The 27,995-nt window shown below is 37.3% G+C and overlaps 1 protein-coding gene and 1 long non-coding RNA gene across 2 annotated transcripts in view; one reads left to right on the forward strand and one right to left on the reverse strand.

Moving 5' to 3' along the window:
* LOC140136211 (uncharacterized) overlaps positions 1–27,995 on the forward strand; it is a 59,743-nt gene that overhangs the window by 2,789 nt on the left and 28,959 nt on the right. The window contains exons 2-4 of the mRNA XM_072157930.1: positions 1,013–1,072; positions 24,736–24,804; positions 27,164–27,235. Coding sequence (XP_072014031.1) covers positions 1,013–1,072; positions 24,736–24,804; positions 27,164–27,235 — 201 coding nt within the window. The remainder of the gene's footprint in view (positions 1–1,012; positions 1,073–24,735; positions 24,805–27,163; positions 27,236–27,995) is intronic.
* Positions 15,686–23,887, reverse strand: LOC140136210 (uncharacterized). Its single transcript, XR_011856628.1, has 3 exons — positions 23,682–23,887; positions 17,521–17,699; positions 15,686–16,038 (listed from the first exon to the last, which is right to left on the reverse strand). It is a non-coding gene; the product is annotated as an uncharacterized lncRNA (long non-coding RNA).

A 27,995-nucleotide genomic window follows, 5' to 3' on the forward strand; every position in this document is an offset into this window, starting at 1 on the left:
CCAAATCTTATGATGAGCGTTACTCCCGGTTGAGGAAATTATTTTTTATTATATTCTATACTTTGTTCTTTTTCTTTTGACGCCACTCGGGGAGTCATACCTTCTTAACATTTTGAGATATGAAAAGGACCCAGAATATAGATATTGTCCCAGCCTTGTGATGAGATTATTTTTAATATATTCTTTACTTTTTTCTCTTTCATTTGACACCACTCGGGGCTCATATCCTCTTGGCATTTAGAAATATGAAAAGGATCAATATAGATATTGGCCCGGTCTTATGATAAGTGTCACCCCAGGGTGGGAAATACTTATTATATTATTATATTCTTTACTTATTTACATCGCTCGGCGAGTCAGTAAGTAAGCTAGTAACATAAACTTACATAGGCTGATACCATTTCATGGTCAGCAAATATCTGTTGCGGTTAGTTTCAAGTTGTGTGAAAGAAATTGCTAGTGTGCTTGAACTTCCTTCTGTAAGTGTGCCATGAATATCTGCCTGCTCCCCTATGGATGTGCCAAACATCATTACCCCAATTAGCAAACCTGAAATGGGTGTAATTATTTGATGAAATTTTGAATGAACGTTTTTGTAATCTTTCACAAAACAAAGCGTAATATTGAAAAGGTGTCAATTGTTTGTTTATCAATATCTACTTCCCATTCCCATTTTGGCTTGAAAGCAAAGACGTTTACGAAAACGTTTACCATCCACCACTACCACCACCACCACCACCGACACCACCACGACCATGGGCTCATCATTATTGCACATCACTTAAGATATGGGCCTCAGGTGACCTTATTGGTGCAACGCGAGGACAGAGCCACTTGGCCATAATACCGGACCCTGCCGCTCGAAGTTTAATATCATTTGGTACTAAAACGGTACAGCAATGGCATTAATCTGAGATGGGTCATGTGATTGGAAATCCCTGCATAGCAAAAGACCTCCACGGAGAGTTTTTGTATTTATATATTTTTTGTATTGTTTTATTAATATTTACAGATACTTCGATCACAATAAAATCGAATCCAAGTTTAAGCTACCGGAATCATTACAATATTTGTAAGTACATATTGACCCGGTTCAATTCTTCTTCTTCTGCTTCTTGGTTGAGTCATCAGGGCCAAAAAAGCATCGTGTTATCCAGGAACTTATCCAGGAACCTAGGATTGAGTACAGATATCAGAACCGGTGATGGTCCCCTTTGTGGCTCTCTTTTCGAATAGCTCTGACACTTTACATGCACAGGGATGAATCCTCTTGTACACACCCCGACGGGGTGCACTGCTCAGTCCGACACACCGTTAGTCCGACACGACGCTAGTCCGATACGCCACTAGTCCGACTACACAAATTCCCTATACTTAGGGATGCATCAGTCCGAAATTGAAAAACACTGCGTTAGTCCGAAAAAAGCATGTGCTAGTCCGAACATGAAAACCCAGTCCGACACGCCGCTAATCCGAATCTGACAGCACTTCTTTAATTCGACACACCGCTAGTCCGAATCCGAAATACACTGCGCTAGTCCGAATCTCGAAAACACTTCTTCAGTCCGACATTGCGCTAGTCCTAATCTGAAGAAAGAAAAAAAAAAAAAACAAGGCGCAAGTCCAGAACTGAAAACCACTGCGCTAGTCCGAAACTGAAAATCATTGTGCTAGTCCGAATTTGAAAATCACTGCGCTAGTCTGGCGCAATGGCAAAGTGTATTTTAGAAACAGACTAGTGGCGTGTCGGACTGGTGCAGTGCATTTCAGATTCGTACTAGCGGCCATCATTCGGTGCAAAACAATAATTTGTTGAAATTAATTTTTACATAATGAATTTGAAGTTGTAAGTTGTTTCAAAATGATAAAATCAAAAGGAAGAAGAAATGAGTAATTTTGGCCAAAAGGGTGAACATCTGCCTATAATGGGTAGGTTAACGCTTCTTGCATCTTGATTTAAAGTGATCTTCAAAAGGGCATTTCGTGATCCACAGCCTCATCCCCCCACTTTTCTCAAAAAAAGTTAAGATTTTTATATCACTGGAAACCTCTGGCTACATAATGTTTATGTACAAAATATTTCTTGCAGATTAATTCGTTTAGCAAAGATATCGTGAAATTTGAATTTCGTTCTGGTGCACCAGAACGAAATTACAGTGTAATACACATTCATTCATTTCATTCATTTCATTCGGCTGCGAAGCAGGCGACTACAAAGTTTCTCCATGTACTACGATCTGAAGCCAAAGTGGCAATGGCATCTGACAGTAGAAAGTTGTCGAAATCCCCCAACAGGTTTTGCACATAAGACAAGTAGGATGTTCTTTGCCTTCCAGGTCTTCTTTTACCATGTAATGGGGTGTAGAGAGCATATCTTCTGCATGGTTCATCTTCCTGCATCCTCAGGATATGTCCCAGGAATCGTAGTTGTCGTGATCTGACAGAGTTGATAAGAGGCACAGTGTTAGTGATGGTATAGACCCTTTCATTACACATAATCATGCATAACTCGCGAACGCAAAATCGGAATCAACTGAAATTTTGGGAATAGGTTTTTTTGTGGATATCTAATGAAAAACGACATAAATAGAGGATGCTAGGATCACGAAATACTCCTTTAATCTCTTCTGGCCAACGAAAGAATAAGCATCACACTACAAACCTTATTTCTACTGCTATAGTGATTTTACCATTTGTGACTGGACGCGGCGAATCAGCCGTAAAGTCGGCCCCGGTCAATTTTGTTTTATTTCGTGTTTAGAAAATATATACCATAAGCTGTAAAATGGTATATCATTTGACTTCAAACGATATCCAAAAGCGGGGTTATGATTTGTTGAACTCTGTTCCTTCGACAAAATTTTATTTTTTATCAGTTCTACATGAGTCTCTTTTTCTACATTTCTGGTAATAAATATCCAACAGTCATAATTGGCGGTCATTTCAAATCATCCCCAAGTCAACAAGGTTCAGAAATATCCTCTCAATGTTCATTGTTGATTATACATACCTAGACAAAATACAATGCTTTGTTATCTACCACTTGAACAGGATTTAGCCAAAGCAAACAAAGACAAGAACTATTCTATAGAAATAGGTTGAAGCTTATTATCCTCTTCAGCAGTAGTATTATTGATTGATTTAAACAGCGTTTGATAAGATACTTGTCGCAACGAATTGATACACCTATGAATACAACCTTCGCATACATTTTACACTTTAACTCAGAATACAATTTGCCGAGTTTACGGCTGATTCGCCGCGTCCACTCACATTTTTGAAAACCCGGCTCAATGAAAACTCCAAAATTCATGTCAGTGAATTATTGTTTTATACTGAAAGATGATTGCATGGTTGATTGAGTTATCGGGCACATAAAATTAAATAAAAAACAAACAATAAAATCAATCAAAACATTGATCAACACATAACAATTATATCCCACACTGATTACGTAACAGCATGAGCATAAAATCAATGGTATACAGTCACTGGCTGAAAATGAGTCGTTTTTGTTAAGGGAAATAAGAGACGGAAATGAGGTATTGTTGTGTATTTTAGATTTTCTCAGGAATTATCAGGAAGTATAGAGAAGAGTGATGCCTTTTTTGAATAGTAGTAGAACACAAACTTTCAGCTCATAAAACCATCTTTGTCGGGATGGAAACAAGGCTTTTCTTTGTATTAACATTTTGATATTGGCAACAATAGCAAACGTGGAAATTAATATTTGTGCCAGTTGTATTGACTAATCCGCAATCATTACAACGGGAGTCTCCCTAGAAAATATTTGAAACCATGATTAAAATATGACTGTTATTCTACTATGATACAAAAAGTAGTGGTATAATAGAGAGAGATGTCATTGTTTGAATGAGAATTTTTTTTAAATGTTCTGTTCATTTGAGATTGAGATCCATAAAAATCACATGAATTATAAAATATCTATTTACATTGCATTTCGTAAAATGTAAGCCCTATTTACATGAAATTGGGAAATTGTCATACATTTCCAGCATGTTCTATCGGTCATCCCACCTACGCATGCGCAGATTGTTGTTTAATTTGTATCAGTTATCATCGTACTAACTGCTGAGTACTAGCTCTCACATGTGACCAGTCATTATATTTTAATCTTTTTCATTTTGGAGATAATTAATGTCATTTGTAATAACTGTTTTTTCATTTTCGCCATTTTTTTATAATGTTGCTTCCTTTGAAGTCCTTGAACTTCAAAGACATCCAATCAAGAGCTGTAGGCATTCTTGTATTGTTTGTAAAATGTTTTGTCAAATAAAATACATCTTTAAAATATTATGTGTTCATTTATCTTATTTTTGTCTCTTTCTGTTTGTTACAAGTAATCAGAAAATATCATCAAAAAATATTCAATAAATATCGATTCATCGTATCGTGTCCCTGCTGGTTTGATTAATTATTAATATAGCGCCACCACTTTTCCCGATCGAACCTTTCAGAAATCACTATATACTTGACATGATCAAGATGAAAGACGGCCGAATCTACTTAATATTCATGTTGACATTTCGAGATTAATATTCATATTCACATTGCGGACCAATCAGAATACTTCGGTGTAACGCTTGATCTCTTAGATAGATGGGGTGAGCAACGAAGGCAGTTTTTATCTGACCACAATGTCACACTGTCGCTAGGGCAGCCTGGTCGCTAGGGCAGAGTGACGTCGGAGCCTGGACAGATAAAAATCTGTAAAAAGTTTTAAGAAATTGTGGGCGGGGCGAAGGGTCGGCGGCGAAACACAAAGAGATTTGGCAGGCACACACATCGACGGATTTCAATTTCAGCGGAGTTTGTCAAAAAAGATGAACCAAATGGCCGGGCTAAATGGATAGATTTTATTGCTGCAGAATCGGGCACACGGCAGAAACAAGGTATTTAAAACATTATACTTGTTTTTGGAATCGAATGTTGATAAAAGCGACATTAGAAACTGATTTTTGCGGGTAAATTTTGAGGACAGTTGTTACAGTCAATGTTTTTTTTTGTTTTTTTTAACCAGTCAAAAACTTCCGGGTCATGCCATGGTAAATTAATACGGATGTGCATTCCTGTCGCCTGATGTATGATCGAAATCATGATTGATCATTCCTTTGAGTACACAAACCTTTCCACTAGCCTTGTTGTCTGCAGTTGCCTGTCGTGAGCTGAAGCCGGGCTGAATTCTGAGAGAAATGTGACTGTCTGATCGGCCTGACTGAGGGCCGCCCGGTCCCGGGCCAATGTTTAATTTTGTAAGCTTACATGTTTGTAAATGTAATTGTGAGATGCACTGGCATGTGCTTATGTTCATGTCGTGATGTTACATGTTAACATGGACGTTATTCATGTATTCATTTAATATGTTCATGAGCTTACACGTATTCCTGACATTGTCCTTGACCTGTCCTTGCTGAGGTTAATTAATTAGGTTTCTGCCGGAAATTAGAACGAAATGGTCTGAGCAATCGGCAACAGCAATAGCCTTTTCCACACCACGGGATCCGCCATCCAGTGGGTCCTGCCGTACTGCTGCCCATGCGATAGACATTACGTCCTCGATTACGCCGCTAGTCCGACACGCCGCTAGTCCGAATCTAAAATACACTTTGCCAGTCCGACACGCCGCTAGTGCGAAAATGAAAACCACTGCGCTAGTCCGAAATTGAAAACCACTGCGCTAGTCCGAACCTGGAAAACACTCTTTCAGTCCGAGACTGCGCCGAATCTAAAAATCACTGGAAACGATTTTGAAAAGCACTGCGCTAGACCGAATTTGAATTGGGGAAATTGGGGAATTGCGCAGTGTTTTTCAGCGCTGTAGTTTTCAGTTTCGGACTAGCGCCATGGTTTTCAGTTTCGGACTAGCACCATGTTTTGTTTCTTGAGGGCGGAATGCAAAATTTTTGTTGAACCAGGAGGGGGATTTTAAGTTTTAAATGGAGAAATGCGGGAAAACGGGTACAGGCCATTAGTCCGACACGCCGCTAGTCCGACACTCCGCTAGTCCGGCACGCCGCTAGTCCGACACGCCGCTAGTCCGAATCTGAAATGCACTGCACCAGTCCGACATGCCGCTAGTCCGAATCTAAAATACACTTTGCCAGTCCGACATGCCGCTAGTCCGATAATGAAAAACACTACGCTAGTCCGAAATTGAAAACCACTGCGCTAGTCCGAATCTGGAAAACACTCTTTCAGTCCGAGATTGCGCCGAATCTAAAAATCACTGCGCAAGTACGAAACTGAAAACGATTTTGAAAAGCACTGCGCTAGTCCGAATTTGAATTGGGGAAACACTGCGCTAGCGCTAGTCTGATATTCGGACTAGCGCAGTGTTTCTCAGATTCGGACTAGCGCAGTGTTTTTCAGCTCTGTAGTTTTCAGTTTCGGACTAGCACCATGGTTTTCAGTTTCGGACTAGCGCAGTGTCGGACTGAAGAAGTGTTTTCCAAATTCGGACTAGCGCAGTGTATTTCGGATTCGGACTAGCGGCGTGTCGGAATGAAAACTGTGTCTTCAGATTCGGACTAGCGGTGTGTCGGACTGTTGCAGTGGTTTTCATTTTCAGACTAGCGGCGTGCCGGACTAGCGGAGTGTCGGACTGAGCGGTGCACCCCGGGAAAACAAGGGGCTATCCGAAACTTTTGAGCGGACGCAAATTTTCCTGTCAATATTTTTTCCAAAACGCCCATTACCCCCTGCTGTAAATAACGATAGGTCCCTTAGTCATATTTTATATTAAGGTTTTACCGTCATCAGCCGATTCGACTTGACTATTGCGCCTGTTTGCAAGGCGTGCATACGCCGCGTCGTGTTCTGCGTTGCGTTGCAGACATCGCAGAGAACGATGCGTGTTGTGCGTGTCAATGCTATTTTTGCGCACCGGCGATAACTAGGGCCAAAAAATAAAGAAAACAATGTTTGCTGAGCGCAAAAAAAGTGGTCGCTTCTAATAAGTAATATATTAAATACAACATGTACAAACCAAATATTGCCAGCGTCCTTCCAGTAATAACGGACCTGGACCCCCTCCCCAAAGTAGGCCTACGACAGTAGGGTCCAATAGATGGTATGAAGTTATAGGCCTACCAAACAAACACAGAATCAGTTTTTTTTTTAATATTAGGCCTAAACGAGTGTTGGTTAAATTGGTTAATTCGTTTTAATAACATTTTGGCCTAAATGTTGGGTAAGCACTACGGTATATTGGCGTATTAAAGGTTATACGTTTGTAGAACGTTTCATAATGAAACACGCTACAACAAAATTAAAAACATGTGAAAATGTTATTGTAGACATATATTATTTTGGCAACATTGTTCCAACTAAGAATATGTTTTGCAGCAAGTGTTCAATGTTTTTGATTGTTATTTTCATAATGCATGCGATATAGACAACACCATCAAAACTATTCAGTTAAAAAAAAAGTGTCATAGGGCCTACATTTACAAAAATGATATCATAATTGGCCAAACGTTTTTCTACAGCTATAGGCAACCCAGCGTTCTACAGCTATAGGCAACCCAGCGTTTAATTTTGCTTTAAATTGAACTGCAACAATTGATGATATGAATCCACCTCGAGATAATTCCGTAGGCCTATAGTTTTTGTGACCAAAAAGTTTTCCTCTCGGTAAAGGCACTAAACATGCTAAGTAGGCCTATGCCTATAATAATTGTAGGCCTATTATAGTCAAACACTTCCGCCCATGGTGTCAAACGCTTCGCTTTAACGTGTTTAATAAATCCTCTTTTTGGTCATTCGAGTCAGGTGAACATAAAGCTGAAATAACTCACTTTGTGTAACTTGATAACTCTCTGGCCCAATATCTTTGCAGAATGGGAGTCTTTCTTACACCCGTTTGTGACCAAAATACACCAAATTAGAATTAGGCTAAGAATTTTTTGATATTCTTAGCCTTAATAGTCGACATCATTATAATTGTTCCTAATTATGGACACTTTTTAGCCTAAGTATCTTAGGTAACTTTATTTTACAGTGAAAAATTTCCTGCGTAAACAGATAATTCCTTTTTTGTGGCCATATGCGTAAATGAACGCTGATCCGGCATCAGATCGCGCTTCATACCAGCGCGTTGGCACGCACCAAAATATCCACGTACGCAATTAACTACGCATGGTGTCGCAGAAAAATGCAATTTTGACCTATTTTGGTCAATTTACGCGAAAACTAGGTCCGGTACCCCCAATTTTTTTGCGCGATTTTACAGAGCTTTTTCTTTTCATAACATATATAAAATTAAAAAATTTTGTCTCGACAATTTTTTTATACAACGCAAAAGGTGATATATTTTGGGCAAATTGTTGATTTTGCCATTGAAGTGTACAGAGATTTTTGGAAATGTACACCTCTTTTAAAACGGCTGTAGCTCAAAAGTGAGGTCCGGCACCCCCTGTTTTTTTCCTGATTTATTATCTACACATATTAATGTACAAAATATGTCAATTAAAAAAAATTTCGTCGATAGGTTTAGTAACGACGGTAAAACCTTAAATGCTTTTATGTTTGTGTGTGCTTGCTTTGCAGTTGACCCAGCTTATCAATGTGGAAATGGATTAATTATCATAAAGAGTCTGTGAAGATACAATTGATCTGTTGCTGTAAATTGGTAAGTAGACTACAGTCAACATCAAAACTAAATACAGAAAACAAATTGTTGAAAATTTGGGATAAATTGAATCCCACCACCCAGAGCAAACAACTTCTCTCTTTGTTTTCTCTCTTTATTCCTTCCTTATTTCCCTTCCCGTTGCCAAAAAACCCGTCTGAGGTGGTTAGGGTTAAGCAGTTTCATAGCCAAGTCAAGTATTGGGGAAAATGTTCAGAGGATACGAATTGTACAATGTTCAATTCTTTCATTCAGTAAAAGAGTGGAAAAACTTGCTTACCTCCACCATTAATAAATACTGCCATTTATACAGCGCCTTTCACATGTATCAAAGCGCTTTAAATTTATTCCGCTGTTGTTAGAATGTGTCAGCTGCCATACAATGCCTAAAGCATACTCATACCTTTGGACGGCGCTAAATGGACAATATTCCTAACAGCTCCCCATTTCACCCCTGGGTAGAGAAAGGCAAGTGAAGTAAAGCGCCATGTGCAATAAAATGGCACAACACGATATGGCACTGCTGGGGCTCAAACTTGCAAGAACCTGTACTGCTGTGCCACCTTGCCCCCGTTACTCATCAGACAACTTCAGCTTTCAAATCTGTTCTAGCTGAATGTTCTGACACAGTACCCTGACTCCAAAAATAGACCTCCCAATCATACCTCCAGTTTAAACTTCTACAGGTAGATATAGAATACAAGATCCAAGAAATTCATTGGTTGAAAATTGAAATTCATGTTGGTAGATTTCATCTATGCATTGCATGTATTGCTCATACATCAAATGGTTTTATAATTCAAGCTTTTTAAATAATCATGTTCTTCTTATTTTTTTGTTTCACAGGGGCATGATATGATTTGAAAAATGGACCTCAGGACATCAATCTACAATGTATCTCATGAATGATAGCTGCCATAAACAAATATGCTTTTTGTATAGAGCGTACATTTTCTTGTTGGTCATTCAATCTACACATTTGGCAAACAAGTATAATGTAAAGTACCAGTATTCAGCAAAAATCAAGAGGTGAAATGAATTATCTTTGGTAATATATTAAAGTGACATTTTATCAGACTATATTTAAGAACTGGAGTGCTAAATTTGTGACTTCACATGAATGAAACTGTATTGTGTTTTTTTAAACTGTTGTGGAAGAGGTAGCCCAGTCAAAGGTAAATAAGGGCTTAACCTGAATAACCCACCACTAATTGCAACATAATTCATATAACCACCTAGTACAGACAGGCTGTGAGCTCGACTCCTATACCGGTTTGATTTGATTTGTGAAATATTTAAACTACTTCAATGGCAAGCACTGCTTTCCAAGCAGGCCCTCATACAATGATCTAAGATGCTTGCTATTAGAGGGGTATCACAGTTTACGAATAGAACTCACTCGCTATTTGAGGGGCATTGCGGTTTTGCAAATTGGGCGAGTTCTATTTATCATCCATTCTTTTCAGAAAAACATATTAAAGAATATATCAATAAAATTCACCAGAAGTCAAAGTAGTGGAACAATGCTTAATTTTTGCATGAATCCAAAATGGCCACTTATGCATGTGTGAGATTACAAAGTTATTCTACTCTGGATAATATCCATACTCCTCTCATATAATATAAGGATGCAGAAAAAGTATAGTTTGACCTGTCTCCAACATGAGTTCTTGAGTTATAGGCAAAAAGGTGATAGGTCAAATTTTGGGGTCCACAGGCAGCTACAGTTGAAAAATATTCTAATTTTAATGAAACTCGTTTCAAATTATTCCTTCAGCCCAGTGGCGGAGCCTGGGGGGAAATTCCCCCATTCAGAACTCTTGCCCCCTTGTTCCCCCATTACAAACCCAAAATTAGGGAATTGTCTACTTTTAGGGCAAATTTCAGCAAAATTTGATGATTTTACCCCCACTGCATGTTACCAAAGTAACAAGCACCTGAGATATGACAAACTTTTCTTTGTTTAAAATGTTTTTGCAAGCATAGCAATCCGAGTTTGTTTTTCTCACATAGAATTTTTACATCTTTATTCCCTGTGGTACCCAAATTTTGACATTTGACCTTTTCCCCTATTACTCAAGAGCTGTATACTCAATCCCTATGACGAGGGGAATAAATTGGTATCGTCGGCTTTTTAACAAGATTTGACCAACTTTGAAATGTCACCCCTGTATAAGTGGCCATTTTTTATTTATGCCAATTTGGCAATGTTCCACTTGGATTTCCTGTAATTTTTGATATTTTTGTGTGAGCTTTTAGGAGATGGGTGCATATGTAATAGATTCTGGTGTATTTAGTGGTGGGTCATTTTTTAATTAGACTGGGCTGGTAGGTAATAATTCTGAAACATGCATGGAATGGAACAAAAAGTGACCAACTGACTGCTATTTTAGAGTCTGAGTTAGGGCTTAGGTTTAGTGTCATTTAGGTAAGGTTTATGGATTAAAACTAAGTTGCTGTATTTATTGACTAATAACCCTTCAGTTGATAGCACTTTACACTGCATGATCAGCAGTGTGTCTGCTATCTTCAGTAGATCAGCACTCTCCGTCATCCTAGGCTATTTAAGGCACTTAATTTAATGCCCATGTGACCCATCCTGTCTACAAGCTGTAATGTCAGCACCCATCTGGCCACGGGGGCATTAAATTAAGTGCCTGTATTTAAATAGCTTAAGATGACTGTAATATCTAATATCTTCAGTAGATAGTACTTTACACTGCATGATCAACAGTGTGTCTGCTATCTTCAGTAGATAACACCATACACTGTAATCGGTGGTATATCTGTTAACAGTTGATAGCACTTCATACTGCATGATCAGCAGTGTGTCTGTTATCTTCAGTAGATAGCACCATACGGTACACTGTTATCTTCAGTTGATAGCACTTTACACTGCACGATCAGCAGTGTCTCTGTTATCTTCAGTAGATAGCACTATACGGTATGTAATCAGTGGTATATCTGTTATCTTCAGTTGATAGTAGTTTACACTGCATGATCAGCAGTGTGCCTGTTATCTTCAGTAGATAACACCATACACTGTAATCAGTGGTATATACGTTATCTTCAGTTGATAGCACTTTACACCCCATGCTGATCAGTGTGTCTGTTATCTTCAGTAGATAGCACTATACACTGTGTAATCATAGGTCAGTCTAAATATGAAATTACCCACTACTAAATGCAACAGAATCCATTTCACATGCGTCCATCTCCCAAAAGCTTGCAAAAACATCAAATGTCACAGAATATCCAAGTAGTTGTGCTTCTGTGAGATTTTGGTCCTCAATTATGCTCCAGGAACAGCTGCTGAGTGCTCCAGGAAGAGCTGCTCCGAGCATGAATAATCTGGAGTAATATTCTAAGTCCAATATGCACCAGGAGCATGTTTTGAATGCACAATGCTCAAGGAGCATGTCCAACATATATATGCTCCTGGAGCAGTGTGCATTCAAAACATGCTCTTGGAGCATGTTGGACTTAGAATATTACTCCAGATTATTCGCAACTGCTCTTGAAGCATAATTTTGGTCCTAAATTATGCTCCAGGAGCAGCTGCTCCAGGAAGAGCTGCACGGAGCATGAATAATCTGGAGTAATATTCTAAGTCCAACATGCTCCAGGAGCATGTTTTGAATGCACAATGCTCAAGGAGCATGTCCAACATGCTCCAGCAGCATGTTTTGAATGCACACTGCTCCAGGAGCATATAATATGCTCCTGGAGCACTGTGCATTCAAAACATGATCTTGGAGCATGTTGGACTTAGAATATTACTCCATTGGGCCAAAATCTCACAGGAGCGTGGAACAGTGCCTAATTTGCATGAATCAAAGGCTGTTTATGCAGGGGTAACATTTCTGAGTTGGTCAAATTTCGTTAGAAACCATGTCAATGTAGTCTTCTTGTCATAAGGATAATTTTAGGTTGACCTATCTCAGATGTACAGTCAAATGTCAAAATTTGGATTCCACAGGGGGAACACACATTTAAAAATTCTGATTTTAATAAAAATGGTCTCAGATTGCTCTGCTTGCAAAAACAGTTAGAAAAAAAAGAAGTTTACCATATCTCGGGTGCTTTGTTACCTTAGTAACATGGGCAAAAAAGATCAAAATCAATTGAGCCCTGCATGTTGATATTGACCTATTTTGACCATTGACCTATTGATACCTATAGAACAAAACATCCAAAACAATGTATTGGATGAAAAAAGGAGCATTTTTTAATTGTGGACACCAGTGGACCTCAAAATTTGACCTTTTTGTCTATAATTCGGGAACTGTATGTCGGAGACAGATCAAACTATACTTTTTCTGAAACCTTTTGATGAGAACAATACATTGATATCGGGTTTAACAAGATTTAACTAACTTCTAAATTCCAATTGTGTATCCAGAAGTCAAAATGTTGTGTATGTAATAAATAAAATAACTCCCACCAAATTTACTTATGCTTGTTTGTATTTGGTAGTTTTTTTGGTAACTATGTACTATAGCCATGTAGGCCTATACCTATGTATAAGGCTGTATCAAAATGATTATTACCCAAGTTTCAAGTACAAGTATGTACAAGACTGCAACACAAAATAACCCAATTGTGGATCAATATATAAACTTTTGTCATTTCAAGAGAATTCTATTTTGCAAATACACAAATATTTGTGTATCAATCATTTTGATACAGCCTGTTGTATAGCCTCCCAGATATAGTAGTTTTTTCCTGCCATAAATTGTTTCTTGCTCATCCCAATTTAGCCCTCCCCATGGCACATAAATACTGTAAAAGTGGACATTTTTACAGAACATTAATATTTTTGCTTTTCCCGCCCGCTTAACACACATGCCACGTAAATAATAAATGCTCGAATAATTATATTCATTCATGTATAGGACTGCGAGAAAACTCACAAATTTAAAAAAGCCGCTATCCCAAGGTATTTCAAAACTGGTAAAGCACAAACAATACATGAGCTTTAATAGATTGCGTGAAAATTCCCACATATGTCAAAGTTTACGTCACAGACCAGAAGTTTGTGGAATTTGGTAAATACGATAATAAATATCTGTTGTGCAACAAATTTAGATAAACAATTTTCTGACCATGGGTAGCAGAATGGTCGACTGTAGATCTGTTGGATAACGCTTTTTCAATAGGAAATGAACTTTGCTGCTTGGATGATGTCACGATGAGGTCAGCATTTATTCCATATTGAAAAGCGTGTTCCGACAGATCTGCAGTCGACCAGCCTCAGCCTTGTAGTGATGGCTGGCAAAAGGAAATGGGGAAATGGTGCTTTATTGATACCCTTATGTACATGTATGATGAGGCAAAATAAATTCACACCAAAAAGCAGGTTATTGTTCAGGAAATTAATTCTTTATTTAATAAATATAAAGTTTGTTGTACAAAAAATTATTGATCAGGATAGACTTCTTTAGAAAATATAAAGTTTGTTGTACAAAAAATTATTGATCAGGATAGACTTTCCCAATAAATCAATCAATTTTAATCAAACAGCAATACTGTTTCAAAAAGGTGCCCGTTTTACCACTAAAATTTTTGATTAACCAATATCTGATCATGATACAAGATACACCTATATATCATTCAATCTGATCCACTCAAACCTATTGTTGCAATTTTATTGACACAAACTTTTTGTAAATTTGGGACCCCCCCCTTTATAAATCATTACCCCTAGGTTAACAGCCTGAGACTCCATCACTAGTTCCTATTCTAGAAAAATATAGCCCTTTTTGATAAATGAAACATGAACAACATACCTAAATCCTAATCCTTTACTTAGTTCTAATGAAAGTCAAATTTTAATATTTTGGTCAATTTTTGGCAATAAGGGCCAAAATAATGCATGTTTATGGCATTTTTCATAGGCTGTGACAATCCGAAGCCCAAAGACTTGTACTAAGACTAATTGCATTCTTTTTTTTATAAAACAGATTTTCTGTTCTTTACCATAACCAAATAATCAACATTAACTTAAAATATTTTAATTATGAGCTCACTCTTAGTCTGTATTAAAGATTTTGAATACTTAGACTCCACCATGTCTTTAGAATTTGTGACTAAAATTGACAGAAAATATGGACAATTGCATGTTTTGGGCTAATTTCCCCTCAAATTGCCACAAAAAAGATTGACGTTATTGTTAGAACTAACTAAAGGATTAAAACAGGGGAATAGCCAAACTATAGCAAAAATTGATAAATGGGGACAAAAATGTGGGGTTTGGGGACCATAAATAATCCTGGCTACACCTCTGGATTTATTAGGATTTAGCAATGTTTCAATTGGCAAAGATCTTGTCTTTAATTCAAACAAATTAGTGTTGTATTTTTTTCTGGAATCTGGAGTAATTGCAACAGAATCCAATCCATTTCACATGCATCCATCCCCTAAAAGCTAGCTCACATAAAAAAATTAAAAAGTCTATGAAATTCCCAAGTAGTGCCTACTTTGCATAAATCCAGTATGGTCACTTGTGCAGTGGTGAAATAAACTGAAATTTAAAGGGTTTTTTGAGAGTTCTAGGTAAAAAGGTGGAAAGTCATATTGCACACATACGTGATAGATAGACATGCATACACCCACCCCTACACAGACATAAAATGTGTCTGAAGTTTGTAAAAATTAAATAAATAGATACATCAAAGTAAAGATAGTTTGCATAGTTTTGTAACATAGATATACTAGGTCATGATGAGAGGAATACATTGGTATTTTTTTAAAACTATTGTATGACCAACATTGAAATGAAATTACACCCTCCTAATTTTTGTGTGAGCAAGATGCATGCATGGGAAATTATACATATCAAGGGTTCAGAACCAGAAAACCGTGAATGTGTCCCGCAATAGTGGCGTAGATTTCTTTTTGACATGGGGGGGGGGGGGGGGGTGGAAAATTTGTCTTGAAGTATAGTGAATCCAGCAGTCCAGCACCTTTTGGCGACAAAAGAAGTTTATGCTACAAATGCGCATGAACATTTTTGGCATATATCAACTTGCCCTAAAAAGTTGCTGTGCCCCTTCAGATCCTTAATTCGAGGGCTTAGGGCTGATAACAATGTCTCAGTTCCTGGGGGCGGGGTAGTTCAATTGGTTATTACTATGGAGGGTCAGCCACATCAGCAAACTGGACCAGGTCCCGGCACCAGGTCTACTTCATCAGCATCAGAAGCTTCCACGTCATTGATGGCCGACATAATCATAAGGTCCTGCATTTTAAGTCATCCTGGCTGATGTTGAAAAGAATGCAGCAAACAACAATGTATCACATGCACTCTCTAATACCACAAGCAGGGAAATTTTCTCTTGAGCTGATCAATCAGAACTCAGGTGGATATCCATGGTGGATCTATGACTCTGAAAAACAGTGAGAGAGAGAAAGAGAGAGGGGGGATTATTTACAAAAGGTGTTGAAATTTTCAGTATAACATTGGCACACACCATAAACAAGTTGACCAAGTACTGCATTTTTTGATTCACATCAAGCTTCTCAAAATAGGTCAAGTTAAAAATACCATTGAGGCCCATTTGACCTGCACCTATTGCAACACATGGAAAGTGAAACATCCTAGATTTATTCATTAAATTGTTAAATCCTATCTTTATTTAAATTGTTGTATGAAAACAAACATTTTGATACACCTTTTGTCCAATTCAGAGCACTCTGATATTTTTGACCCCTTGGACCAAAAATGTGACCTTTGACTTTCTCTGCTATAACCTAGGAAGGGTACATCCTGTCAAACTAATAACTACTAGTATACATCATCAGATAGAGCACGAAAGAGCTTGGAAGTTGGAAGTAGTACTACTGTCGCCATAAAAAGTGGTCATATATTTTTTAATTTGCTTGCAATGCAAGGATAACAATAAACAAAAAGTCATTTTAAAAACATATATCATAGGCGATTAGGCGTAGATCCCGGGGGTGATAAATCCCCCCAATATTTTGCCTGGGGAATGGTCCATACAATCATCCCCCCAATGTTGACACCTGTTCTGATCAAATTAACCTCATATTTGACCATTTTAGCCCCCAAAGTGCACATTTCTTCGCACTACTCAAATTTATTCCATTTTTGCACCATATTTCAACAGTTAAGCTTCAAAATGGCATGAAATTTTTCACTATCCGGATATAAATTCCATTTACGGATTAGTGATTAGCACTGATTACCCATTTAGTTATTTTTTTTTTTTCGGGTTTGTAGTGGCCCTGGACCTAGAGCTAAATGCTAATAATAATAATAATAATAATAATAATAATAATATAATAAATAAGCATTTATAATGCGCCATTTATCTAGAAAATTAAATCTAATCCAAGTCAATAATTCATTGTTGACTTATTCATTCATTGAATTTGTATCAATTTTGAAATCATTAATAGAGTATGACATATGAGTACAAATTTATTCAAATGACATAGGCCTACATTTTTTTTAAATAAGTCAGCCATGAAAAAATTGAATGATCCTAGCATTTAATTAGCTCTAGGTCCAGGGACACTACAAAGCCGAAAAAATAAATAACTTAAAAAAATATGTTTGATACGGGTACCAGGTTACCCACCGAAATTCACCTCGGGTACCCGAATACGTCATTACCCGATAGGTCACAGCCTTAAATTTCATTGTATTTGGTTTATTTTAAGGAGATAAGATTCATTCATTCATTCATTCATTCCGTTTACTGTTCAAATGAGTGATTCCCATGCCTCCCTCAAGTAACTCCATGACACATCATACAGTGCTACAGACAAACTTGAGCAGAAAATATGACACAGGCATGCTTGTCTTCACCCCCCCACCCCCCAAAAAACATAAATAAATATATTACCTGTTGCATGTATTCTTTCTCTGCTTCTGTTTTGAACAGAAGTCATCATCCTTGATTTAAAGTATAGCAAGAAGTCCCTGCAGATGTTCATTCTCAACAGCTCAACTGAGATACAATGTACTATCATCATGCTGGTTCTGGTTGACCATGATTATGCCTGTCGTTGATGATACTGTTACCTGTATTCATGAAATTGACAGGAAATTGAATATTAGATACATGATGGAAGTACACTCTGCACTGAATCCCTTTCAACAAAGAAAACAAGCTAAGGCCCGGGCTACCGTTCACAAACACTTGTAAGGGGGGCCTGATGCAAAAAGGGGCCCCTGAAAATTGTTGACCCTCCTAAGGGGGGCCCTGAAAAAAAATTACCACAAATTTTCATGGAAAAATCTAGTTTATATGCTTTTCTATGGGGTTGACCCATAATTTTCATGTCAAAAAAAAGGGGGGCTGAAATTGTTGAGGTCTGTAAAGGGGGGGGCAAAAACTTTCATGATGACATTTTTTTGCATCAGGCCCCCCTTACAAGTGTTTGTGAACGGTCCCTAAAGATTGTCCAATTCACAAGATTTTTATCCCACAAAAAATACTGTGCAAATGTTGCTATCCGAGCCCTTAAGTGCATGAACTTACTTATTATTTTACACCCTGTATCACCACTTTAGTTACTCATTGCATAGCTAAATTTATTAAAGCTCATAGTGTAACCTGTAACAACATTAGATTTCTTTTGAGTTGTTTCATTCAATACAAGTACTAAATAGCAAATGCAATAAATTATCAATTTCAAGTAAAACCAGGGTTTTTTCATGATATCACACTATATTTTTCCTTACACACCCTGAATACCAACTTCCATTTTGCACAGTTGCATTGCTTGGAACATAAGATTTCCAAATATGTATACTTTTGCTGTAATCGGGTCTATAGTTTTAAAGATTTCAATAACTTTTTCTCATAAAATGAAATGAAACAAAAAAAGAAGTAGGAGTATCAAAATTTAGTGAGGCCAAAGTAAATTGTTTGGTTGCCCTTTTTTATGATTTTTTTGAAAATTCAGCATTTTTTGACCATTTTTGGTGCAAATTTCTCGAAGTTGGTCGAAATTTAAAACTAAACGATAACCGCACCATAGCTGAACCATGTGGCTTCGGCAGCATATTGTGGTAGGCCTATACCACTGTCACCCGGAGTCTGTAATGGACATAATCTCGAAATGCTACAAAGGTATGACCGCCCGAGTGGTGTTAATTAAAGAGGAAAAGTAAAGAATATAAAATAAACTAGAGCAACTGTGCCCTTTGCAAGGGCACGAGGTAAGTTAGGCGGATGATTGTGACGATCTGATCAAGCAGCAATACTGTGCTGGATTACACCACATTTCGCCAAAATACATTCTAGAAACGCTTGCTGTTAGAATAAGAAAAATTTTAATGCTAATTTATTGCACATTCTAGGGAAGCGTGGTTACCTTTTAAAATAACCGAGTGAGAGGGTTTTCAAGAAAATATTTTTCCTGTCAAAACTGAAGCATCCTCTGTATAAAAGAAAATATGAATATTAACTGCACATCATATTTAACGATTCGTGATACCCAATTGTGGCACATTTGATGTCGTTTATGAGGCAGAGAATTTTATTTCAATTTTATATACGCCAAAATATTTTTTTAATTGACCAAGAATAAGGATAGAAAAAACGTTGAAAATCCTATGTATAAATAACATTAGACCCGGCAAAAGATCACTGTTTCGTTTTTATGGTAATCTAATCTTTTATTTCCTGAAGAAACATTTGGGGTCTAAAATGGATTTTTTATGTAATTGATAAAAACATATACAAGAAAAATGGCAGGTTCCTCTATAGTATTTTACTGACCATGGAAATGTACTGACACCGTGAGAGCACGTGTCAAAATCGATATCATGTATTGTCCATATAGACGCGCATTTATTATGTTTATTGTCAGATTAACAACAATTGAGCGCTATTAATACACATTAATGTTTTTAGGCAAATAAAATTCCAAAATGTGGTACGTTTTCTGCTTTTGCTTGTCACGTGGTAGGCCTATATTGAAGTTGCGATTATATCATCAAATAAGTTTCAAATGGATTCCATCAAGACAAGTAGCCGAGTGGTCTAAGGCGCTAGGCTCATAGACCATATAATCGCCGGCCTGCGCCGTGAGTTAGAACCCCGTCTCTGCCAAACTTTAGAAGAAGCAAAATTGACATTTTAATTTTTTTTTAATTTCATATTGGGGAAATGTGACTGGGAGAATTTATGTATGGCGTGGAGTGGAGTGGTGCTGGATAGTAGTAAGACTGTGTCATTAATTGCCGTTTTAATATACCTTGATCGTGGAAAACTTGACTGTTGACCTCTGTATGACCCCCTTAATGACCTTAAATGAATTTTAAAATATTAGAAACATGTTAAGAATGTCACAAGGATCATTGCATTTAAATTTCAGCTCAATTGAAGCATTTTGAAAACTTGACCTTTTACCCCTTTATTTCCCCTTAATGGCCTTAAGGGGGTACTACACCCCTGCCCAATTTTGTACCTATTTTTGCATTTTTCTCAAAATTATAGAGCATTAGTGACAAGTAAGATATGTATATTATAGGGGCAAGGACTACAACTACTGCACTGGAAATTTTATTTCAGCACAGACAACAGTTGTGGAGTTACTGTCAAAAATGAGGGAAAACCAATATTTGATCAATAAATCAATAACTACTTGCCATGAGTTGCTGAATTTTCAGTGCAATAGTTGTAGTCCTTGCCCCAATAATATACATATCTTACTTGTCACCAATGCGCTATAATTTTTGAGAAAAATGCAAAGATAGGCACAGAATTGGACAGGGGTGTAGTACACCCTTAAATGAATCTGAAAATGTTTTTAAAATGTTTAGAATGTCATAAGGATCATTGCATTTCAATTTAAGCTCAATTGGAGCATTTTCGGTTCAAATGACCTTTTTTGACCCCTGTGACCCCTGGATGACTTCTGACATTTGGAAATATTTTTATTATATTCTTTATATTTTCTCTTTCATATGGCACCACTTGGGGTCATACCTTCGTGGCATTTAGAGATATGTCCATTTTAGACCAAATGGTTAGTCAGTTAGTAAGCTAGTAAGTAAGTAAGCTAGTAACATACACTAATATAGGCTGATACCATTTCATAGTTCAGCAAAAAAAAAAAAATGCTCCTAGATATTTTTATCTAGTTTTAAAAATTAATAAAACAAAATTTTTTTTACCAAGAATTGTTTTGTTACGTTGCACGAAAAAGAAGTGGACCAAAAACCATTATTTTGGGGATTTTGCCATTCTAAATATGTATACTTTATATACTTCAGACCAACAATTAACCAGTTATGAGACCAACCTTAAGGAAAAAAAATTGTGTGTTTTGGACTGAATTTAAATGTAAATACTTTGAGTTTTTTTTTATCAAATATGCATTTAATAGATAATGAGTGAATAACAATTATAAAATGTCCTTAGTACTGTCCAAATTTAAGGTTGCTTCTAAAAGAGTGATTGAAAAAAAAAGCCCAACCAAAATTTTTTGGGTCGGTCTCTGGAGTCTGAGGGCAACCTGACATTTTTTTTGCCTGATGATGAATCAAAAATTATGACCACCTCTAGACACATGGCAGTGATCGACATATGCATATTTGGAATCGCACATGAATTTAAACTCACTGAGTGTACATGCCCGCATTCAGATGTGACTTGTCGGCACGCTTGCGGCCTAACCGCACAAAAGCATTGACAATTGACATCACTACCAAACTTGAGGTGAACCAAATTTTACTATGCTGAGACTACATGTATAGAGCTTGTCTGTGCATACAGACCATGTAGTTGTAGAGACTGTGTATTTTAGTGCATAGACTGTAGACAATGGTAGAGCTAAGTTCTATGTAGTGTATGGCCATTAGCAAATCTCAATCGATTATCATGGCCCCTGATCATGGTTCTTTCGGTATAGTAGCGATGCCAAACGAACAGGAATGGTTGTGCACATGCGGTTGCTTTAAGGGGGTACTACACCCCTGGCCAATTTTGTGCCTATTTTTGCATTTTTCTCAAAAATTATAGCTCATTGGTGACAAGTAAGATATGTATATTATAGGGGCAAGGACTACAGCTACTGTACTGAAAATTAAGCAAGGAGTTATTGATTTATTGATCAAATATTGGTTTTCCCTCATTTTTGACTGTAACTCCACAACTGTTGTCTGTGCTGAAATAAAATTTCCATTGCAGTAGTTGTAGTCCTTGCCCCTATAATATACATATCTTACTTGTCCCCAATGCACTATAATTTTTGAGAAAAATGCAAAAATAGGCACAAAATTGGGCAGGGGTGCAGTCAATGAATTTTGAAAAAAGCAGGTGTGCTACAAATCGCACTCCTGGAAATAGTCAGGCGAGCTACATGTGTGCTGTTAATTGCACTCGGTAAGGATTTTAGGTGTGCTATCATTTGCACTCGGTAAGAAGTTTAGGTGGGCTATTTGAATTATTGCACTTGATATTCAGATAAGAAGCATTGGTGTTGAATGTGGGACTACAATGTATAGGACATGGTCTCAGATTTGAAGCAGGTTTCACTGCCAAAGTGTGTAAAAATTTAGTACCCCCTTAAAGCAATGTGTGATTTGCATCAAAAATAGATTCCTATATATCTAAATGTCAGTTTTCATTGAATAGCTACTGATCACATTGACCCCTTTTAATTTCGAGCCAAACAAATGAGGTAAAACGCAGAGAGCGCAAATGAGGTAAAACGCCTACAGTGCATGAATTTAGCTCACCCTATAATTATCATCATTATCGGGAGCTTCACACAGCTGATGGGATTCAAACAAGACATATTAAAGACAAATAGCAGGGCTTGCCGTTTAGATTTTAAAGGCGAGTGGTTAATCACTCGCTAGCACGAAGCTAGGCGAGTGGTCGAATTTTTACAAATACCACTTGGGTATAAAAATAAAATAGAGCTTCGGTCTTAATACGGTATTTATGTATTTATGTTGAAAGCGCGCTAAAATTTGTGACTTTTTCCGCTTAGAGAGGGCACAGACTCGATTTAATGCTGAAATGGCTGATTCGATGGCTGATTTTGAGAGATTTGCAGCGAGTGATATTTAGTGTCTATGGCGAGTGGAAAATCGCTCACTAGAAATCGAGTTTGGGCGAGCGAGAGTGATCGCTCACCTCAAACGGCAAGGCCTGAATAGCGATATACACACAGTTTATGCGTCAAGTTGACGTACAGCGCCTACAATAATGTAGAATCTTGCCAATCGTATTATTTATATCATGATTATTGATGGAGCTACACGCAGCTGATGGGATGTGCAAACAAGACGTTCTACCAAGGTATATATGCATACAGTTTAACGTCACTTATTCAATGATTCAATATACACACGCAGGAGACGTATTTATTCAGTACTCGATCGATGAGCTCAGAATAAAACCGGGGCGACCCGGTTTAAATAAATGATAAATTTTAATGTAATTAAAGCACTCAAGTTCAGGCTTTATAGACAGTCGTTCACAGCCTCAGGCATGTACACCAATGGCCATTTACAATGGTGCAAAAAGTAGTAATACAAAAAAAAATTGAGGGCGTTGCTGTGGAGCAAATCACACATTATGGCTTTAATACCTGTAGTGTATAGTTGGTTGCTTGATTCTTGAATTCTTTGGAGTCTGTGCTTTTGGACTATTCTGTGCTGTGCCTGTACGTACTATGGGGTAGGCCTACTGACTGTACTACCATGCATAATGCATGGTATGCCAGGCGGCTTGGGCCCATGCATGCCAGGATCTGTGATGCATAGATGCCAGCCACTACCATGACTACTTGTAGAATAGTGAATGCCGTCGATTTCGCCGCGCATGGCTGGTGGCATTTCCATAATATCATGTTATATTTATCACTTATTTATTTGTAAGCTTACATCGGGATGCACTGATCTGATGTATTGTACTGACATTTCAAGTGTCTCTGAATAATTTCATGATTTTATTCAGTTCGGTGAAATTTACTCAGTTGATTATTTGTATGTATCAGTCCCCCAGTGAATTAATCTGGAATATACATGATTATTACTCACAAAATTAAGAAAACATCATCCGAATTTCCGGTTGTTCACGATCGCATCTCACTTGTAAACAAAGTGAAACTCCCACCTGCTCCCATTTCCGGCAAGAAATTGTAAAAATCGCGGGTGAAAGTGCGTTCGAATTTCGAGGTCACGCAAATCACACAAATTATTGAGAGGTCATCGGTGTGACATTGTCGTCAGAATTGAAAGGTGATAATGCGGGTCTCTGATTGGTCAATCGGCGAGTGTTGCACACCCTTCTCTATTTAATATGCGGAAATAAACACTACTTATGAATAATATATCATTTATCGATCATGAATATTCATGTTATCATGATCCGATTGAATCGTATCGTGTTTTGGGCGTTTACTACGTGTATATAGTGTCGCGAAAATCAGAAAAGTGGTGGCGTTTCGGAAGGATATTTTTCTCAGGGGGAGAGGGGCAAGTAAATGAATACCATTTTAAAACGATCATTTACGGTGGAATTAACAATATTTTGTTGTGTATTTTAATTAAAAAATTTATTAAAACATCAGAAAGAGTAAAAAAATCAGACAGATTCACACATAATATAATGTTAAAAACGTATTTTATTTCACACATTGTACAAATATCACAAACAATACAGGAATGCCTACAGCTCTTGATCCAATTTCCACCCAAGCTTAATGACAAGATTCATAATTTACCAAAGGCAGACCCAGGACCTAATATCTATTCCTGACCAAAAGCTGTAATTTTAAAAGTCCCGCCTTTTTGCGTGATTTGGCAGTGTCCCTAGTATATTGATTTCATGCTAATGCTGTTACGTAATCAAGTACATGGTATCATTTACACATATGTGGTTTGAAAGAAAAAAAGTACAGTATTTATGTGATCATAAAGAAAGCGCTATAACCAATCACGGGCTGTGGCGAGTTTGAATGAGACCCCAGACACGAACTATTTTTATTTCTGATTTTTACTATAGACAACTAGTAATACACTCCCTTGTGTGTTTATGCAAATGAATTCACTTTTAAGCACCACTCGCCATTCATAATTACCTTCTTTGCAGGTACGGCCAAAACAATAATTTGACAGATATATTTGGGATGTTTAACGGCTCCACTGATATTCGAGCTATGTGAGTATTATTATTATGTTTGCTTGTCTTTTGCTTCCATGATTTTTTCTATTGTTTTCGTTCATTACACTGAGTGTAAATTTTGAAACGTAAACATATAGTAACAGTAATGAAAAAAGATATAACACCAGTTAAACAGGGTTAATTACAAGATGTAAGCCCCCTCCCCCCTGATGCATTCCTTATACATTTTGGTATAAAACCCCCATTCACTTGATGCATAACTAAACAGTAGAATTGATTGAGTTGTTCTTGGATTATACCAAATATCTCCACTTTTTACTATATATTTAACTCTATAGAGAAATCAGTCAGAACAACGTGGAAAAGGACATCATAGCCAATATTATACAAATATTTACTGCTCGTAGGGGATCTGGTGGAATCTATTGGTCCCCGAGGTGAACTGGAGACCGTGGGCTTACTATTTTTCCGAATTTAGAATGTTGTTTTATATCCTTCATTAATATATTATTTGTTCATTGATTGTTTAAAATATTACAAACGCAAGCCATTTATCATAGACATAAAGGCCAAGGTATACACGTAGGCTACGCCAAGGCTAGGCTGGCCTCGCTTTGTTTTGATCAAATGCACACGCACGCTGCACGCACACAGTAGAATGGCTAAGGCTTACTGTTAAAATGTTGTAAACTATATGCAATACCGCCATGAAACGAGTAACCATGTTCTCTGTTATTCCACTGTCAATATTATTGCTCCTGATACTGAACTCAGATTATGTCGTATTTTAGCTGCAGTTCTGTGCTGCTTGTGTGCTTCGCAAGACAACATGTCTTGCTACACATTAATACCCCGAAACCGGTGCTGAAACCCCGCGTTCGTGGCGATGAGTTGCACCGACCACTAGGAACTGCGACGCAGCATGGAAGTCATAGGGAAATAGTACTCCAATAGAACCCCATTCCTTCATCAATCGGCTTTTTGATTGCTTTGCAAAATATTAAACTATTTTTGGTCACATGATACTCGTTTAACCAATTGATGAATGAGAATATATCAATGAAGGATATAATAAATACTTTTTTGTTTGGAACCTCTATAGAACATCATTAGGTGACAAACCAGTTACCAGTAATATTTTCGAAAGACAATTATATATAATGAAAGACAGAGATTAAAAAAAGACTGAATCGCGTTTGACGTCATCTGTCAATCAAACTCGGGCACGGTTTGTTTACAAGTGATGATTTTCTGAACACAGCGGTAAAACAGGGCTCCTTATGTTTAATTATGCACTTTCAAATGCACAAAGCGTCTTAAAAGTTAGGCCTTTGGCGTAGGAAACTTTCTTTCCTGAAGGCACTATGCATGTCAACGATGCTTAGAAAAGTTGCTTTTTGCCTTGTAAAGTACGTAATTTTTCATCATTTTCTGTGATTTCCTTTCTCCGATCAGCACCAGATGAATCGACATTCCTTTTAGACGCTATTAACCAATCAAGAGTCATAGGGAATTTGATTGACAGTGACGTCAGACGCGATTTAGTCTTTTTATATCTGTCTTTCATTATAGTTAAATATCGACGATATTTGAGTTGCCAAATTAAGGGGTATTATATGGGTAAAAAAAGATATGTGCTACAAGGAATGTTAGCAATACCAACAATAAATGATAATATGATTTCGGGCAACATATCTTGACCAGCGCTCAAAAGGTCACATGGCCTTGAAAAGTACTATAAATTAATTTTGTTATCACATATTGTGACCAACCTCTAGTCAAGTCAGAGCTGCTCTAAAATCCTACTTTTCCAGTTCATATAATGCAAAATTTCTTAACTTGTGAAAATTGACGGAGTAAAACTGGGGGAATTAAGCAGCTCTTATAATATAGACATTAATTCATGTATATCAATTCATATACAGAAATCAGTAGGAGCAACCTGGGAAAGTAGTCATTCAGATAACATCATAGCCAACATTAAACACTTTGGATAGTTTTTCTATGACATCACCAGTAGTCTCATATCGGTTACCATTATTGTTCACTTCAGACAGATATGTATCTTTGGTATAAGAGTTGCTAAGTTAATGGGTAGGGTATCGTTATGGAGCATTTTCCCAGTTTACGCCATCGGCGCCATCAATGTTCATGGTTTTGGAATTATTAGATATGAACTGGAACAGTGCAAAAAAAAAAAAACTGGTTTGGGTTTTTTGGACATGTTTGACTTGACCGGAGGATGAAGGGTCAAGTGAAAACCGATTTGTAGTACTAAAAAGTATTTCCCATGTGACCTTTTGATCAAGACATCATATTATCCTGCTGGTATTGCTGCAGTTCAAATTTGGTCGAGAAAAATAACGAAAATACGTAACAAGATACTTACTTTCAGAAACCTTGACGAAAACCGCATTACTTCTATTCCATCTGGAACATTTGCTTCGTGTCACAATTTGAGAACCTTGTAAGTAATCAGATAAGAGGTCGAGACTGTGTTAAAATCCTCATCAATTTCCAATAAGCATGGACAAGGCATACTGCCACAACCAATTAAGGGGCGCACCATTTGATTTTCAGGGAGCATGGGAGTAAAGTAATCTCTCTCAAAATGTGTATAATGGTATACATTAAAATTGAAGGAAATAAATTCTGCCTGACCCAAATCCCATACACCCCTGAATCAAATGGTGCGTCCCTGTATGCAGCATAATATTCACCTGCAAGATGATCCTATGTTATTTGGAAAAACAGGCTCTTCAATGAACATCAAAACTGATGTGTACCAAATACTAATCATATTGATACATTCTGTACCAGTCTTTATCATAGAGCCCCCATAATCCCACCAGCTATACATATAAATTCAAACATGTTGACGGTTTTGACGGCAACTGCGTAATCAACCGAGACGTTCCATGGGCGTGACGGGGACAAAAGCTCGTCACTTCAAACTTTGAGCTACTTTTTCATACTTATCGACCGAAAATACTTTCCCTTGTTTCTTAACAATAACGTCCCGCATATTAAGTGAAAAAATGTGTTTTTCTTAAATTGTTTAGCATACATTTTTGACTTTTTGTCTTTTTTTTCAATTTGTGTAATATTATGGTAAATGTGTAATGGGATGGCCACGACACTCATTGAGAATGGGTGACGGTGGTAATTATGCGGTCCTATTGCAGACCACTCATCCAATATGCAGTCATTACTTGTTGATCTTGTTT

The sequence above is a fragment of the Amphiura filiformis genome, chromosome 16 (assembly GCF_039555335.1).
Source record: "Amphiura filiformis chromosome 16, Afil_fr2py, whole genome shotgun sequence".
Lineage (NCBI taxonomy): Eukaryota > Metazoa > Echinodermata > Ophiuroidea > Amphilepidida > Amphiuridae > Amphiura > Amphiura filiformis.